This window comes from Pituophis catenifer, unplaced genomic scaffold, assembly GCF_029215685.1.
Source record: "Pituophis catenifer annectens isolate HBS135680 unplaced genomic scaffold, rPitCat1.0.hap2 SCAF_2, whole genome shotgun sequence".
Classification (NCBI taxonomy): domain Eukaryota; kingdom Metazoa; phylum Chordata; class Lepidosauria; order Squamata; family Colubridae; genus Pituophis; species Pituophis catenifer.
In genome coordinates this window covers 39,772,702-39,788,687 of record NW_027256882.1, presented here as the reverse complement: position 1 = coordinate 39,788,687, position 15,986 = coordinate 39,772,702, and the positions used below count along the sequence as shown (strand labels likewise).

General features: G+C 46.8%; 1 protein-coding gene across 1 annotated transcript; it reads left to right on the top strand.

Annotated features, from left to right (window-relative positions):
- Positions 1 to 1,516: 1,516 nt before the first annotated feature.
- On the top strand, positions 1,517 to 15,498 carry LOC139309393 (cholinesterase-like). The gene is made up of 4 exons (XM_070933456.1): positions 1,517 to 3,030; positions 13,185 to 13,339; positions 13,999 to 14,047; positions 15,413 to 15,498. Exons 1-3 carry the CDS (start codon positions 1,532 to 1,534, stop codon positions 14,031 to 14,033), a joined length of 1,689 nt encoding a protein of 562 aa, XP_070789557.1. The 5' UTR covers positions 1,517 to 1,531; the 3' UTR covers positions 14,034 to 14,047; positions 15,413 to 15,498.
- The last annotated feature ends 488 nt before the right edge of the window (positions 15,499 to 15,986 follow it).

The following is a 15,986-nucleotide window of genomic DNA, read 5'->3' as shown; positions in this document are numbered from 1 at the left end:
TATGTTCGTCCCCTTGAGTTGTTTATAAAAATAATAAAGGCAGGATATTAAATAAATGTATAAATTACATCCAGAAGCCAGAGACTAAAATAGAGAGGTTGGCTGGCTAGCAGGATAAACAACTGAACTTTTAAAAATGGCAATAAATCTCATTTCATACAATGGGACAAAATTCTGGAAAGATAAAAAACATTTTTAAGTTTACAGAGTTACAGAATATCAGAGTTGGAAGGGACCTTGGAGGACTTCTAATCCACTTCTTGCTTAAGCAGAACATCCTATATACAATGACAGACAAATGGCTGTTCAATCTCTTCCCACAACTTCTGGAGGCAAGTTGTTCACTAATTAAACTGTTCTCACTGACAGGAAATTTCTCCTTAATTCTAGGTTGGATCTCTCTTTGATAAGAGGCTGTCTTTAGAAGACCATTTGACGGCCGTGGCCAGGGGGGCTTTTTATCAGGTTCGCCTGATACGCCAGTTGCGCCCCTTTCTAGATCGGGACTCTCTACGCACAGTCACTCAGGCACTAGTCACTTCCCGCCTGGACTACTGCAACGCTCTCTACATGGGGCTCCCCCTGGGGTGCACCCGGAGGCTCCAGCTGGTCCAGAATGCGGCCGCGCGGGGGATTATGGGGGCGACGAGGCGCTCCCATGTGACACCTCTCCTGCGCGAGCTGCACTGGCTCCCGGTGGTCTTCCGGGTGCGCTTCAAGGTGTTGGTGACCACCTTTAAAGCGCTCCATGGCTTAGGGCCGGGGTACTTACGAGACCGCCTACTGCCACCAATAGCCTCCCACCGGCCAGTACGCTCGCACAGAGTGGGCCTCCTCAGGGTGCCGTCCGCCAGACAATGTCGGCTGGCGACCCCCAGGGGGAGAGCCTTCTCTGTGACGGCGCCCACCCTCTGGAATAACCTTCCCCCGGAGTTACGTATAATAACAGACCTCCGGATTTTTCGTCGGGCCCTGAAAACTTATTTATTTCAACTAGCTGGGCTGGCTTGAGCTAAATTTTAAATTGGTTTTAAATTGGGTTGTTTTAATTTACGGCCAGAATATCTAATTATTTTAATACTGTTTTTTAAATTTTGTATGCTTTGTTTTTACTTAGGCTGTGCACCGCCCTGAGTCCTATTTGGAGAAGGGCGGTATAGAAATTTAAACAAATAAATAAATAAATAAATAAATAAATAAGCTTCATCCGTTATTTTACCTCAGGTGCTTTGGAGAATAGGCCAATCCCCTCTTCTCTTGACAGCCCCTCAGAGAGTAGAGTAGAGTAGAGTAGAGTAGAGTAGAGTAGAATAGAATAGAATAGAATAGAATAGAATAGAATAGAATAGAATAGAATAGAATAGAATAGAATAGAATAGAATAGAATAGAAGCTGGAAGAGATCTTGGAGGTCTTCTAGTCCAGCCTCCTGCTCAAGCAGGAGAACCTATAAGGTGGGTTTATACAGTATTGGAATAATCTCTTATTGGTTGTAACTTTTTCCAGGTCCACCGACTCGTCCTACTGTTGCAATGCCTTGTCTGCTATGCCCGTCTCTCTTGTGCTGCCTCCTCCTCCTCCTTCCCTTTCCATTAGCCTCCAGTTCTGCATCTAAAGGAGACACAGTGGTCAGAACCAGCAGCGGCCCCATTAAGGGCAAGCAGTTCCTGGCTGGCCTTGGATCTGTGACAGCCTATCTAGGCATTCCTTATGCTGAGCCTCCCCTGGGGAAGTTGCGTTTCCAGAAACCTCTTCCACATCCGCCATGGAAGCAAACATTGGAAGCCACCAGTTTTGGCAATTCCTGTTCTCAATTTATTTTCCGGGATGTCCCTGAAGCAGATATGTGGTCTTCTAAAACACTACTGTCAGAAGATTGCCTTTCCCTCAACATCTGGGTACCACAGCCACAACCTTCTTCACCAGTGCCTGTTTTGGTCTGGATACATGGAGGGGGATATTTATTCGGCGGGTCTTCTCTGGAGTTGTTCAACGGCGCATCCATGTCTGCTGCTGCGAACGTCATTGTGGTCACCATCAATTATCGCTTGGGAGCCCTGGGCTTTCTGTACTTGCCACCAGCGGCTCCAGGGAACCTAGGCTTATGGGACCAACAGCTGGCCCTGAAGTGGGTAAAAGAGAATGCAGCTGCCTTTGGGGGAGATCCTTCTCGGGTGACCATTTTTGGCCAGAGTGCTGGAGGATCTTCTGTGAATTTCCATCTTCTTGCACCAAAAAGCCAGGACCTTTTTGCCCAAGCAGTGATCCAGAGCGGAACAGCCAATGCCTATTGGGCTTGGAGGTCTCCTGAGGAAGCTGAACAAAAATCACTGGAACTTGTTCATCTGCTAGGTTGTTCAGAGGACAACAATATCAGCATAGTGCATTGCCTGCAAACAAAAAATGTTTCTGAACTTATTCGGCATGAAATATCTCTGTTCTTGAAAGGTGGCTTCCTTTTGAATTTTCCCTTCAGGCCAACCACAGATGGAGAGTTTCTGCTTGGTGATCCAGAAAAGCTCATGGAGGAGGGGCAAATTCAGGTCAAACCAGTCCTCATGGGTAAAACCTCTGATGAAGCGGCTTCTTATGTCCACTCTGTTTTCCCTAATACCACCCACAATCTCATCAATCAAGAGCAGCTTCTGAAAGGGATACAGCTGTTGGTGCCAAATGCAACTGAAGATTTTATTCGGAGTATTGCACTGAGGTACAGTGAAGGAAATCACGGCCCAGCAAAATACCGCTCTGCTCTGTCCCACTTCTATACAGATCGGATATTTGCATGTCCATTGATTGAAACTACAAGAAATATCAGGAAAACTGGGAGTCCTGTATATGCCTATTTATTCGCACATCGCCCTTCATGGTCAGTTTGGCCTGAATGGATTGGAGCAACTCACGGTGCTGAGATTCCTTTTGTTTTTGGAACCCTTGAATCTACGCTGCCTTTCAATCAAACATACACAGTGGCTGAAGCCAGACTGAGCCATAAGATGATGCACTACTGGGCAGAGTTTGCCAGAACTGGGTAAGTGCAGTGGTGGGATTCAGCCAGTTCGCACCACTTCGGGAGAACCAGTTGTTAACTTTCTGAGCAGCTTGGGGAACTAGTTGTTGGAAGAAATCATTAGGGCAGAGAACCGGTTGTTAAATTATTTGAATCCCACCACTGGGTAAGTGGTTCACTTTATTTCAAAAATTTGTATTTTAAATCCAAAGAAAGCCTTTCCATTCAACAAATGCACCTTATATCTAAAGCAATGAAGCCATAAAGTAATGCATGCTATTCTTTTGTGTATGTTTACAGGTTGTGTTAATACAAGTAGTTCATATGACCACAGTTGGGACTAGAATTTATGTTGCTAAGCAAGACAGTTGTTAAGTAAATCATACCCAGTTTTAAAACCTTTCTTACCACAGTTATTAAGCAAATCACTACGACTTTTAAGTACAATATGTGATTATGTGAACCCAGTTTCCTCCACTGACTTTGCTTGTTGAAAATCAACTGGGAAGGTTGCAAATGGTGATCATGTGACCCTGGGACATTGCAGCCATTGGAAATACATGCCAGTTGCCAAGCAGCCAAATTTTGGTCACATGACCGTAAGGATGCTGGAATAGTTGTAAGTGCAAGGACCAGTTGTAAGTCACTTTTTTCAGTTCCATTGTAGCCTTGAATGGACGTTAAGTGAATTGTTGTAAATCAAGGACTACCTGTACTGGAAATAGCCTTGAAATTTTTAAGAATTCTTAATATTGTCACTTATAGATAACAGTTCTTTTATGAGTTCAATGGTATCACACATATTCCAGGGTACATTATTTCTCAAAGTGGAATAAAGGAGGCGAAAGGGAGATAAGAAACAGAGCATTACTCTACCATTAAGAGAACAAGCAAAGGCTTGCAAGGGAGTAAGTAGTGAAGGGGAAACTCACAAGATGGAGGGTGCCCAGGGTGTGAGGATTGGAACTGGCAGATCCAAGAGTCTATGAGGAGCTGACCTGGGTTTGGATCAGCAAGGAGGAGACACAAGAGATTTCACCAAGCCAAACTCCACCTCTTCCTCAAAGTCCCCTTTGGGAGTTCCCCTTGTTTGTAGTTTCTCAAGTCAAAACCAGTCGCTTTGGAAAAGAGCTACATCAGAATAACAGAGTTGGAAGGGACTGTTGGAAGAAACATCCTTCTAGGTTCTGCTCCAAGTGGGGAAAACAGACACTGGAAACATGGAGACTGCTTGGAAAGATGGTTTAATGGTGGACAGGATCACATGGCTTGAGTTCCTGAACAGAAAAGGGGCAGATACAGTAAATCCTCGGGTTTTTATGCTCTCTCTGGCTCTGCATTTCTTGGGGCCCCAAAAGAGTATCCTGATTGGTTGTCAGACTCCCAGGGGGTGGGGGCCTTGCTGGCTGATGGTCACATGTGCTTCCCAGGTCACATGTGGTGAGTTTCTGCTGCTATTGTGTAGAGGGCTAATCCCATCTTTGGCAATTCCTACTATGGCTCTGCCTGAAGGAGGCAGATCTTTGTTATGTAGAATAGACTGGCCCAGGCCTTAATGGCCCATTGACAAAGGGTGGGGGGCAGGAAGGTGGGAGCTGCTTTGTCTGTAAAATATGCTTCTCCCAGGGAAATATAATATTCTGCCTTTTTCATATTTCCTAAAATATTTCACTCTTCCAGGAAAGGGGTGGGTGCTAACTTCCTACAATCCCTACTCTTTTTTTTTTCAAAACGTGAGTTTTGAAACAAGTTCTTGGCAAAAGATTAAAATTGATCACATCAGGGAGGCTTAATGGGTGCTTTTAATTTTCTAATGCAAAGGGGAGGCATTGATAGAGGCAACAGAAAAGGATTCCTTCAGTGGCTTCCAAAAGCTTTCAACCATGAAGGTCTAGCAGCCAGGAAAAAATTTCTGGTAAGAATTTTACAGTATCCAATTTTCCATGCCAATTAATTTCAGACTTCAGATATTACTTTCTGTGAGCTTCCAGTCAGGTTTCAAGCAAACACATGTACCAAAATTTTTCACAGCCATGATTTTCCTTTAAATTGCAGGCTGCCCATTTCATGGGTTGGTTACTAAACCTGCCCTAGCTCTTACTTTGGTGCATCCAGGATTTGTGAGTCCAAATTGAGGTTAGCCAGTGTACAATATCCATTCTTTTTTTTCTTTTTTTTTTTTTTTTTTTTTGGTGTTACACATAGTGAGCCCTGGGATTTCTACTCATGAGACCACCAGTGCAATATATCTTCCTTTACTGGGCAACTGGGCAGCATCATTTGTGAGTCACAGTCAGGGCTTGGGTTTTGGAGATCACTTTTCTGCTATCTCTTCAAGTGAGGGAATTGCCTGAGGGGGGATTGCCCCCTCCCCCATCGAATTAGCAGGGAGATAAGACTCCTTGGGCTTTTAGTGCCACAGAGCACAAATCAACCTAGGAGAAGCTTTGTGTGGAGGTAAGGGAAGGGAATAGTTTCAATCTAATTCTGAATAGTGTGTGTCTCTCTGTGTGTGCATGTGTATGCAGCTACTTTTACAATACAGGCAATACAAACATTTTGGACATATTTCTCCTCTCCACCAGACAGAAATCTAGAGTGTACATAACTTGCTGTGGCAATCACTCCCAAATACAATTCTTACAATAAACTGATTACAATATAAATGAGACAAGAAAGAAAACCTTACAATGAATTTCCACCCTCCCCCATAGTCTTTCCAGCTGTCTTCTGGGAATTGAAAAGAGTCTTTTGGTCTTTACTTATACATCTCAAAGTCATTTCTTTCATGTCTGCTGGGTGGCATGCTTGGTGGTAAGGCTGGTCAGTCAGGTTTGGGAAGGTCTGCTCCACTCTGGTTGCTGTGCTGACTTTCAGTGGAGGCTGGATTCAAACCCAATTCCTGGTTCAATCAGATGGAAGGTCTCCTCTGGAGGCAGCATCTGGATCCATGTGCTCTGCTTCCACAGTTGCAGAGTCCTTCGTGCAGGGCTAAAAGACATTAGAACAGGGTCCCCTCCCCCTTTTTGGGGGGGTAATCTTCACAGGAAAGGCATTGTAACAGGATTAGAGATGGGAGGGTAGATAGCTTGCAGGCAGAGTTTGAAAAGAAACAACACAACAGTATTGCAGTTACTAAACAGATAATGCAGTTTCAACAAAATGGAGACACAACGGATAAGAAAAAACTGGATTCACATGCTTCAGGAAAGAGATGAACAGGTAAACCCATTTAAACACATACAGTAAATGCAAGACTGATTTTTTTCTTGTAAACAAATTTAAAACGTTTCCTCATAAACTTGAGTTGTTACTTTAAGATACAGAGAGAGGAGGAGAAAAAAAACAGAAATGAAATGAAATGCTCTCTTTAATCTGTGTTTGTTGGCCAGACAAACACAGGGCAAAGGCTCTTTCTTTCTTTTTTCTCTCTCTCCCCCATTTTCATTGCTTCAACCTTTTTTTTTTCTAACAATTTAAAATTCTTGTCTCTAGAGATCAGATACATTTTACAGTTACAATTACCTCGAGGGCGCCCAAAGACACACACACATAAAACAAAGAAGATGAAGAGAAGAAAACAGAACTCTGAGATTTCACACACACTGATCATTCCCACATAAATCTCAGTTAAATTAGGGAAGGCACAAATCTTAAACATACCACATGGTTGCATAGAAGACAGAGAGACAAACAAACAAACAAAACAAACAAAACAAGCAAACAAAAACCCCAACATTCCTATTTATATATTTCCCTTTTCTTTTAAGTACCTTTATTTAGCCAAATTTGTCTCCCGGTGTTATCTCTTAGCAAAGCCCATTTTTGACACAATTTTCCTAATTTCCTTTTATCCATGCCCCTCAATATGGGCACCCGCCTGGCGTCCCAGGCCGCGAGCACTTCATCTACTGGGGTCCCCGCCACCCGCGAACTATCGCTACCCATGACCCTTTCCTTTTCTCCGGAAGGATCACTTCGACTTAGCCGGGTGGCACGCTCTCAGTTTTCAGAGGAAAAAGCTCTGGGAAGGACTTCGATTCCCTTGCGAAGTATGGGCCCCTTCCTCTAGGGAATCACCACAACTTTTCAGATCCAAAAAGGGGATCCGCGAGGACCTGCTGACCCCTGCAGCCAGGTGTGGGCACCTCCTCTTACACACACACACGCTCGCCCCGTGTCTGGGCTGGACAAAACCGGGTTTCCCTTTCACAATTTATTTCCCCCCTTCACACGCTTGGCTTTCGCTCGGCTTCCATTCCTTTTAAACACAAAGTTCCACATTTTGCAACCCCTCCTTGCTTTCTCTATCCTACCGGTCATGGCTCAGTGGAGCTAGCAGTAGGCAGAGGTGCGGCTAGAGGTCGCTCAAAGAGGTGAAATCAGACTGTTTTCCAGGTGGAATCCCACACACACACTTCCTCCTTCCCTTACAGAAGGCCCTGTGCTCTGGCAAAACCCCCATGCTCTCCAGACTGTTAGTCTTTCTGCGGCTAGGAAATGCACAGAGAAAGCAAGATCCAACTGTGATTGGGAGAAGGGCCTTCACTCACACACATGCAGGCATAAACAAATTTCCCATGCTTTTCCATACTTTAAAATTAAAATTTAGAGGTACTCACCTTCTTTCCAAGCAGCCTTTGAGCTCAAACTCAAAACCCCTTTAAAACCTAGTTCCAAATGGCCAAGGTCCAGGAAAACATACCCACAGACTCAATGGGTCTGCTGCTAGCAAGGGAGGCTTACCTGGGCCTGGTCCATTGGTTAGGTTAGCTTGGAGTCCCACTGGCTCGCCAATTGTTGGAAGAAACATCCTTCTAGGTTCTGCTCCAAGTGGGGAAACAGACACTGGAGACATGGAGACTGCTTGGAAAGATGGTTTAATGGTGGACAGGATCACATGGCTTGAGTTCCTGAACAGAAAAGGGGCAGATACAGTAAATCCTCGGGTTTTTATGCTCTCTCTGGCTCTGCATTTCTTGGGGCCCCAAAAGAGTATCCTGATTGGTTGTCAGACTCCCAGGGGGTGGGGGCCTTGCTGGCTGATGGTCACATGTGCTTCCCAGGTCACATGTGGTGAGTTTCTGCTGCTATTGTGTAGAGGGCTAATCCCATCTTTGGCAATTCCTACTATGGCTCTGCCTGAAGGAGGCAGATCTTTGTTATGTAGAATAGACTGGCCCAGGCCTTAATGGCCCATTGACAAAGGGTGGGGGGCAGGAAGGTGGGAGCTGCTTTGTCTGTAAAATATGCTTCTCCCAGGGAAATATAATATTCTGCCTTTTTCATATTTCCTAAAATATTTCACTCTTCCAGGAAAGGGGTGGGTGCTAACTTCCTACAGGACCTTGGAGGTCTGCTAGTCCAACCTCCTGCTCAAGCAGGAATGTGGCCAAAAACGCATGCGCGAAGATGGCGGCGACCAGGTAGCTCCCGAGAGAGACGGGGTCGTTTTGGGCCATGCCGAGGAGTCTAGGGGTCGTTAGAGACATCCACGACCCTAGCCCCGGCGAGAAGAGCTCCTGCCCAGCCTGGGGAGGGCTTTTACGCCCTCCGGAGCATCGCGGCTGGAGCGGGAGCCGGCGTTTGGAGAGGCGTGTGGAAGCGCTGTGTGAAGTAGAGGGTGGAAGTCAACCACGCCGAGGGGTTTAAGGGCCGGTAAAACATCTACGGCCCCAGCCCCCAGCAAGAAGAGCTCCTGCCCAGCCTGGGGAGGGCTTTTACGCCCCTTGGAACATCGCGGTTGGTGCGGGCGGGCGGCGTTTGAGAGGCACGTGGAAGCGCCGTGCGAGGGAGAATGGTGGCGAGGATGGCAGCAGTTGGGGAGTTTAGTTTGTTTGAAACTGCTCCCCCTGATATTCGGGCTGCTCCCCCTGACATTCGGGTTGTGGAGGCCTCTCCCTCTTCCATGTGAAGGAGAAGGAGTGACAGAGACGATGGAGCCAGGAGGTGGGTGGCTGGGACATTGGATGATGCCCCCCCTCCCCCCCGCCACTGGAGGCGGCGGATCTGAGGCAGTAGCAGCGGATGACCGTAGCTGAGATATGACAGCATGATGGTGGCCAAGATTAACTACATGGCGGAGGAGGTGATGTTGTTATCCTCCTCTGGGGATATTGGTCTCCCCCCCCCCGCAGGACTGTTTCCAGAATAATCACGTGGGACCTCCCCCTTATTCTTCATTTCACCTACGCCTTAGCCGGATAGAGAGACTATGGGGGAGCTGAGGGATCCATTTCTACTCCAGCGAAGGAGCTGTAGTAACACCCCTGGTATGACTATCTCCAGTGAGACCAGCCAGCGTGAGAGGGTGGCTTGATCATTGCCCCGTTGGAGTGGAAAGGACATTGGACCTTCTCCCTGTCGTGAGAGGACAGTGGAGTCCAGCTCTCTGAAATTCTATGAAATTCTATGAAATCCATCTGTACCCTGAAGGGTCTCTCTGGACTATGAACCCTGGACTGGCCCTCTTTTCCACCTTGGACTCGGACGTACAATGACGTACAAGAAAGCCGACCTGCTAGCATTGCAAGAGTCCCCCCTCTCGCAAGTTTGGCCCTCCACTTTATCGAGGGCCCACCTCGATGACGGGCTTTGGAACCCCGAGAGGTGGCATGCAAAAACTAGAGGGTTGAGGGGTATTATATCAAAAATTTTTGTAAATTTTTTAAGGGGTTCTAGGGAGGGGGAGGGTTTGATTGGAATGCAGGTCGTGGGTATGGGGGATAGCCCACAAAGGGGAGGGGCGGGCCTGGCAAGGAAGCACGGCATGGGAGTTGGGAATCTCGGGGTCGAGGGGGGAGTCTTAGTTTGTCCAGATAGTGTTCTGAATATCATTACCGTGAGTGGGAGGGGTAGGTATGGCAGGAGCAGGGGGCCATATCGAGTCAAGGGAGCACGTACCCGCTGTTTACAATCGGTGACATGCTCCGGCCCCCAAGGCTCCACCCGTTCACCAGGTTGCACAGACCCTCAGGACCCAACCCTTCGGCTGATGCTGTGCAATGCCAGGTCCATAGTAAATAAAGCCCCCCTCATTTGTGATCTTATTTGTGAGGGGGGAGCGGACGTGGTGGGTATTACGGAGACCTAGTTGGGCCAGGAGGGGGGGTCCCCCTCGTCGAGATGTGCCCACCAGGTTTCCTCGCATTCCATCGGCCGAGGTTACAGGGCAGGGGCGGGGGAGTAGCGGTTATTATTAAAGAAGGTCTGAGACCGAGGGAGGCCACTGTTCCTCAGACAGCCGGCTGTGAGTCCCTCCTCGTGAAGTGGGGTCGTGGGGTTCAGATGGGTTTGCTGATCATGTACCTGGCTCCCTGCCACGTGGCAACAGCCCTGCCCGAGCTACTCAACGTCATCTCCGCGGTGGCGGTTGATACCCCCAGGCTTATGGTCATGGGGGATTTCAACCTGCCGTCTGTGGTTGAGGCGTCTGAGGTGGCTCGGGAGTTCATGGCTTCCATGACAGCCATGGACCTGACCCAGTTAATCATGGCCCTACCCACATGGGGGGAAACACGCTGGATCTGGTTTTTATCTCTGGACAGTGGCTGAGTGATCTTGAGATAGGGGATATAGTTACCGAGCCCTTGTCATGGTCAGATCACTCTCTCCTTCGTCTCGACCTTCGAACCGCTGCACCCCACCGCAGGGAGGCGGAGCCGGTAAGATGGTTCCACCCCAGGCGCCTGATGGAACCTGATAGGTTCCAGATGGAGCTTGGGCCATTTCCCGAGGCTCTGGCACACGCCTCGACTGGAGACCTAGTGGCCGCCTGGGATAGGGCGGCCGCTGGAGCTCTGGATCGGGTCGTGCCTTTGCGGCCTCTGACCCGGCACCAATCTCATTTGGCTCCTTGGTTCACTGAGGAGCTGAGGGAGTTGAAACACCGGAAAAGACGCCTAGAGAGTAATTGGAGGGCCAGTCTTTCTGAATCGGACTGGACACTGGTAAGATCCCATATTAGGAATTACCTAGTGGCGATAAAAGCAGCGAAATGTAGTTATTTTGCTGCTCTTATTGCGTCATCAGATAACCGCCCGGCCACCCTGTTTAGGGTGACCCGCTCTCTGCTCCACCAGGAAGTGCGGGAGGACCCCTTGGAGGGTAGAGCCGAGGATTTTGTTCAGTATCTGTATGACAAAATCACTCAGATTCGGGAAGATCTGGACTCCGACTGGGTAGTCTCAGGGGGAGGGACTGGGGCAGGTCTTGAGAATGTTATCTGGGATGAGTTTGATCCTGTGACCCCTGAGGACGTGGACAGGATTCTGGGCAGACAGAATGCGACCACTTGTTTATTGGACCCGTGTCCTTCTTGGTTAGTGCTGGCTTCCCGGGAGGTGACGCGAGGCTGGCTCCAGGGGATTATAAATGCTTCATTGGGTGAGGGTGACTTCCCCACCGCCTTGAAAGAGGCGGTGGTGAGGCCTCTCCTCAAGAAGCCTTCCCTGGACCCGGCAATGTTGGTTAATTATCGTCCGGTCTCCAACCTTCGTTTTGTGGTGAAAGTTGTCGAGAGTGTGGTTGCGCAACAGTTTCCCCAGCACCTGGATGAGACGACGTATCTGGATCCGTTCCAGTCAGGTTTCAGACCCGGGTACAGCACAGAAACGGCATTGGTCGCATTGGTTGATGATCTCTGGAGGGCTCGGGACAGGGGGTGCTCCTCTGTCCTGGTCCTTTTAGATCTCTCAGCGGCTTTTGATACCATCGATCATGGTATCATGCTGCACCGGTTGGAAGAGTTAGGGGTGGGAGGCACTGTACTATGGTGGTTCTCCTCCTTTCTCTCTGGCCGGTTGCAGTCTGTGTTGGCAGGGGGGCAGAGGTCGACCCCGAGGCCCCTCATATCTGGGGTGCCACAAGGGTCGGTCCTCTCGCCCCTTTTGTTCAACATTTATGTAAAGCCGCTGGGCGAGATCATCCGTGGTTTTGGGGTGAAGTACCACCAGTACGCTGATGACACCCAGCTGTACATCTCCACCCCGGACCACCCCAACGATGCCCTTGAAGTGATGTCTCGGTGTCTGGAGGCCCTGTGGATCTGGATGAGGAGGAACAGGCTCAGGCTCAACCCATCCAAGACCGAGTGGCTGTGGTTTCCGACGTCCCGATATAGTCAGTTGATGCCATCGCTGACTATTGGGGGCGAATTGCTGGCCCCCATGGAGAGGGCTCGCAACTTGGGCGTCCTCCTGGACTCACGGCTGTCTTTAGAAGAGCACTTGATGGCCGTGACCGGGAGGATTTTTCATCAGGTTCGCCTGATTCGCCAATTGCGTCCCTTTCTGGATCGGGACTCCCTACACACAGTCACTCATGCCCTCATTACCTCCTGCCTGGACTATTGTAACGCTCTCTACATGGGACTCCCCTTGAGGAGCACCCGGAGGCTCCAACTGGCGCAGAGTGCGGCCGCGCGGGTGGTTATGGGAGCAACATGGCGCTCCCGTGTGATACCTCTCCTACGTGAGCTGCACTGGCTCCCGGTGGTCTTCCGGGTGCGCTTCAAGGTTTTGGTTACCACCTTTAGAGCGCTCCATGGCTTAGGACCTGGCTACTTACGGGACCGCCTACTACCACAAACAGCCTCCCACCGGCCGGTACGCTCTCATAGAGAGGGGCTCCTCCAGGTGCCGTCAGCCAAACAATGTCGACTGGCGGCCCCTAGGGGGAGGGCCTTCTCTGTGGGGGCACCTACTATCTGGAACGAGCTCCCCCCAGAGATACGGAGGATCCCGGATCTGCGCACTTTCCGCCATGCTTTGAAGACACTCCTATTCCAGCAGGCCGGCCTGGCCTAATTTTTTCCCCTTCTTTTAAATTTTTAAACTCAAATTTTAATTCGTTTTAAAATTATTGGGAGTTTTAAATTGTCTCGGGCAAAAATTATTTAATTGGGTTTTAATCATGTCTTAACTTTTGTATTTATGTGTTTTATTTCGTGCCTGTTCACTGCCCTGAGTCCTTCAGGAGTAGGGCGGTATACAAATTTAATAAAATGAAATGAAAATGAAAAGCAGGAGACCCTATTCCATTCTGGACAAGTGGCTGTCCAATCTCTTCTTAAAAACCTCCAGCTATGAAGCACTCATAGCTTCTGAAGACAAGCTGTTCTTAGTTTGGTTCTCCCTGTGATTAGTTTCTATCAATGTCCTTTTCTTCCTCCTTAGGAATCCCACTGGGTCAGCAGCCAGCAAGGATAAGTGGCCACTCTATAATGCCACAAAGCAGAATTTCTTCCTTCTTAATACTGAGCCATTCCAGGAAAGGGTGATAGAGCACTGTGATTTTTTAAAGAGCCTTTTTTCAAAGGCTGAAGAGACACGTAAGTTCAGCTATTAGTTCTGCCTTTGGAAGGGAGTAGTGGTTGATGAAAAAGATGTTTTTAAAAATCATTTATATATCAAATATAGAGATTGCCCATCTCACTCAATCTCTAAAAATTGATTTTATTGCCACTCTTTGCTGAAACATATTCATTTGATTACAATTTGATAATGCTAGTGATAAATTTTGTAGAGCAAACATATTTCATGACGTCCCAAGAGTTGGGTCTCTAGTAATGTCCTCTAAGTAAGCCTTAGTTGCTCACATAAAGATAACAACAACAACAACAATAATGAATCCCAAAACATCTGGATCACTTCTTGACCACCATCGTCATTGACAAAATCCCTCTCAGTCAATTGCAAAAGGCAGCTTTATTTGGAATAGCTTACATCCTGCAATGATAACTTTAATACCATCAAAAAATATCTGCCCATCCCAGTTTTTTTGGAAGGACAGTGTAGGTGGACAAAAAATGTCACATCCAATCTAAACATCTGGCTGACCATGTGACGAACAATAATGTTTTGATAGATATTTAATAAATATCTATTATGCCATAATCATGGAATCCTCAGAATCCTACTTCTAGATTCAGATTCTTTAGTGATAACATGTAAACCTTATCTTGATATCTCATTTTTCTTTGTTCTGCAGAGCAGTCCGAAGGTGATTCTGTTTCATCGGACTAGGAAGAAGACAGCAGGTAGGAATCCAGTGCTTGGTTGTAGTAACGGCCGGCAATTGGGATCAAGATGGATGATTTCAGAAGGGGATTAGACTTCTTCCTAAATAGTAATTTCACATCGGCATTTCAAACCATTTTTAAGTAGGACTTTTGTGGCTCAGCCTCCCTGTGTGAAATGGAAGTTCTCCAAGCTGTTGCCAATGGCCTTTGTGGAAGAGGAACCTGGAGAAACCTCTAGATCTTAGCAAAAACAAATACAGATCTTGGGCATAGGGAAAAGGAATGAGCCACCAAGAGTAACTTACAGAGAAGATTACGCAGTGCTGAGAAAGAGAAAGCATGAGAATGAAATTCAGCCTGTGGGGAAATCAGTTTTCATATGAATGAGACTATTTAATAGATAAATGGAAAACATTGGGAATGTGTCCTTGTAGCCCAGTGATAAATGTTATCAGAACATTTCCATAGGCACCCCTGAATCTCAAGATGCAAATATTTTTTCTAACGAAGACCATTGTCCTCTCTAGGTAACAGAAGGGCAGGAAGTAACTTGGAATACTCAGATCCACTTTTCTTGAGCTGCAACCACTTGACTTTAGTAAAAGTATCCCTTTTGCTACAAATGGATTCGAGGGTCTTTCTTTCCTGAACATCCAAGCTGGGACAAGCCTGACAGCACCCTTTTCTCTGCAAGAGTTCCTCCCACTGTTTTCTCAAGGGAATTTCTCCAGTGCACACTGTTAACAGTAAATACTGCAGCAAGCCTTGATTACGTGCTTTGGGTCCAGCATTTTGATTCCACAAACCCCTCCATGTTTAGTATAAGGGGAATACAGAGCACCTTAGGTGGACCTTTAAGGTTAAGATTAAGGCACCAGGCTAGACATCAGGAGATTGTGAGTTCTAATCCTACCTAAACCATGAAAGCCAGAAAGGTACGAATAGAACTCTCAGTCTGGTAACTTTTAGCCTGGTGCCTTAATCTCAAAAACTCATCTAAGGTGCTCTGTGTTCCCCTTATAATAAATAGGCAGATTTTAGACTAGTTACTCTCTCTCAGCCCAACTCACCTCACAGGGTTGTTGTTGTTGGGAAAATAGGAGGAGGAAGGAGTGTGGGGTATGTTCTCCACCTTGGGTTATTTGTAAAAATAATAAAGGTGAGATACATGTAATAAACAAAAATAAATAAAATTATCTTACTACAGAGAAGATCATCCTGGAATCTCTGCTTTGCCTATGTCTTGAACTGGCCTACTATGAAGGGCTGCCACATAGGTTGAACCTCTTTGAAAATGGCAGCCATATCTCAAAGGCACCATTTGAAAACCTAGCTACAGTTTTGTTGGCTTCAGAATAATGGTTGTGTGTTTATTTCTCTCAGGAATCAATCAAGATTTATCTTTAAAGCCTGGGCAAATGATGACAAGCTGCACCAGAGAACCTTCCAGAAGCATCCATTGTCCTTTCAGGGACTGACTGGTGGGAACTTGGAAGACAAATAAGGAGACAACTAAAACCCACATCACTTTTGCTGTTAAAATAATAAATTGCTAGGAGTAATTTGTTATATCTTGATTTGAGAGAGGAGTTTAATCAATCCTGCTCCCTCAAAAAAGAACCTAGTAATAAATACTGTTTGACTTCTTAGGATAAAAATCATTTTATTTTCACAATGAAGGGAAATAGTAACAAGGCTATGATAAATAATAGTAGAATATAATATACTGGAATACTAAAATTAGTAGAAACTTGTTATTCTGTAAACATTTGTTTCCTGTAGCACATATATATGCTACATTATGCCTTTGCATTTGTATTTCCTATAAATAACTTCCTGCAAGAAAGATATGTTCTATTAGGCCTCTGTAAAGTATCTGGAGTTTGCCAAACATATGTTCCTGCCATCAATTTGAATCCACATCAATCTTATTCCTGTTTTTCTCCTGCCATCCAAA

What these genes read in the sequence shown, in the direction of transcription:
- LOC139309393 (XM_070933456.1), top strand. Translation starts at nt 1,532, where the DNA reads ATGCCTTGTCTGCTATGCCCGTCTCTCTTGTGCTGCCTCCTCCTCCTC. An exon ending in GCAGAGTTTGCCAGAACTGG is followed by an intron (nt 3,031 to 13,184) that starts GTAAGTGCAGTG and finishes CTTCCTCCTTAG; the next exon opens with GAATCCCACTGGGTCAGCAG. An exon ending in TTCAAAGGCTGAAGAGACAC is followed by an intron (nt 13,340 to 13,998) that starts GTAAGTTCAGCT and finishes TTTGTTCTGCAG; the next exon opens with AGCAGTCCGAAGGTGATTCT.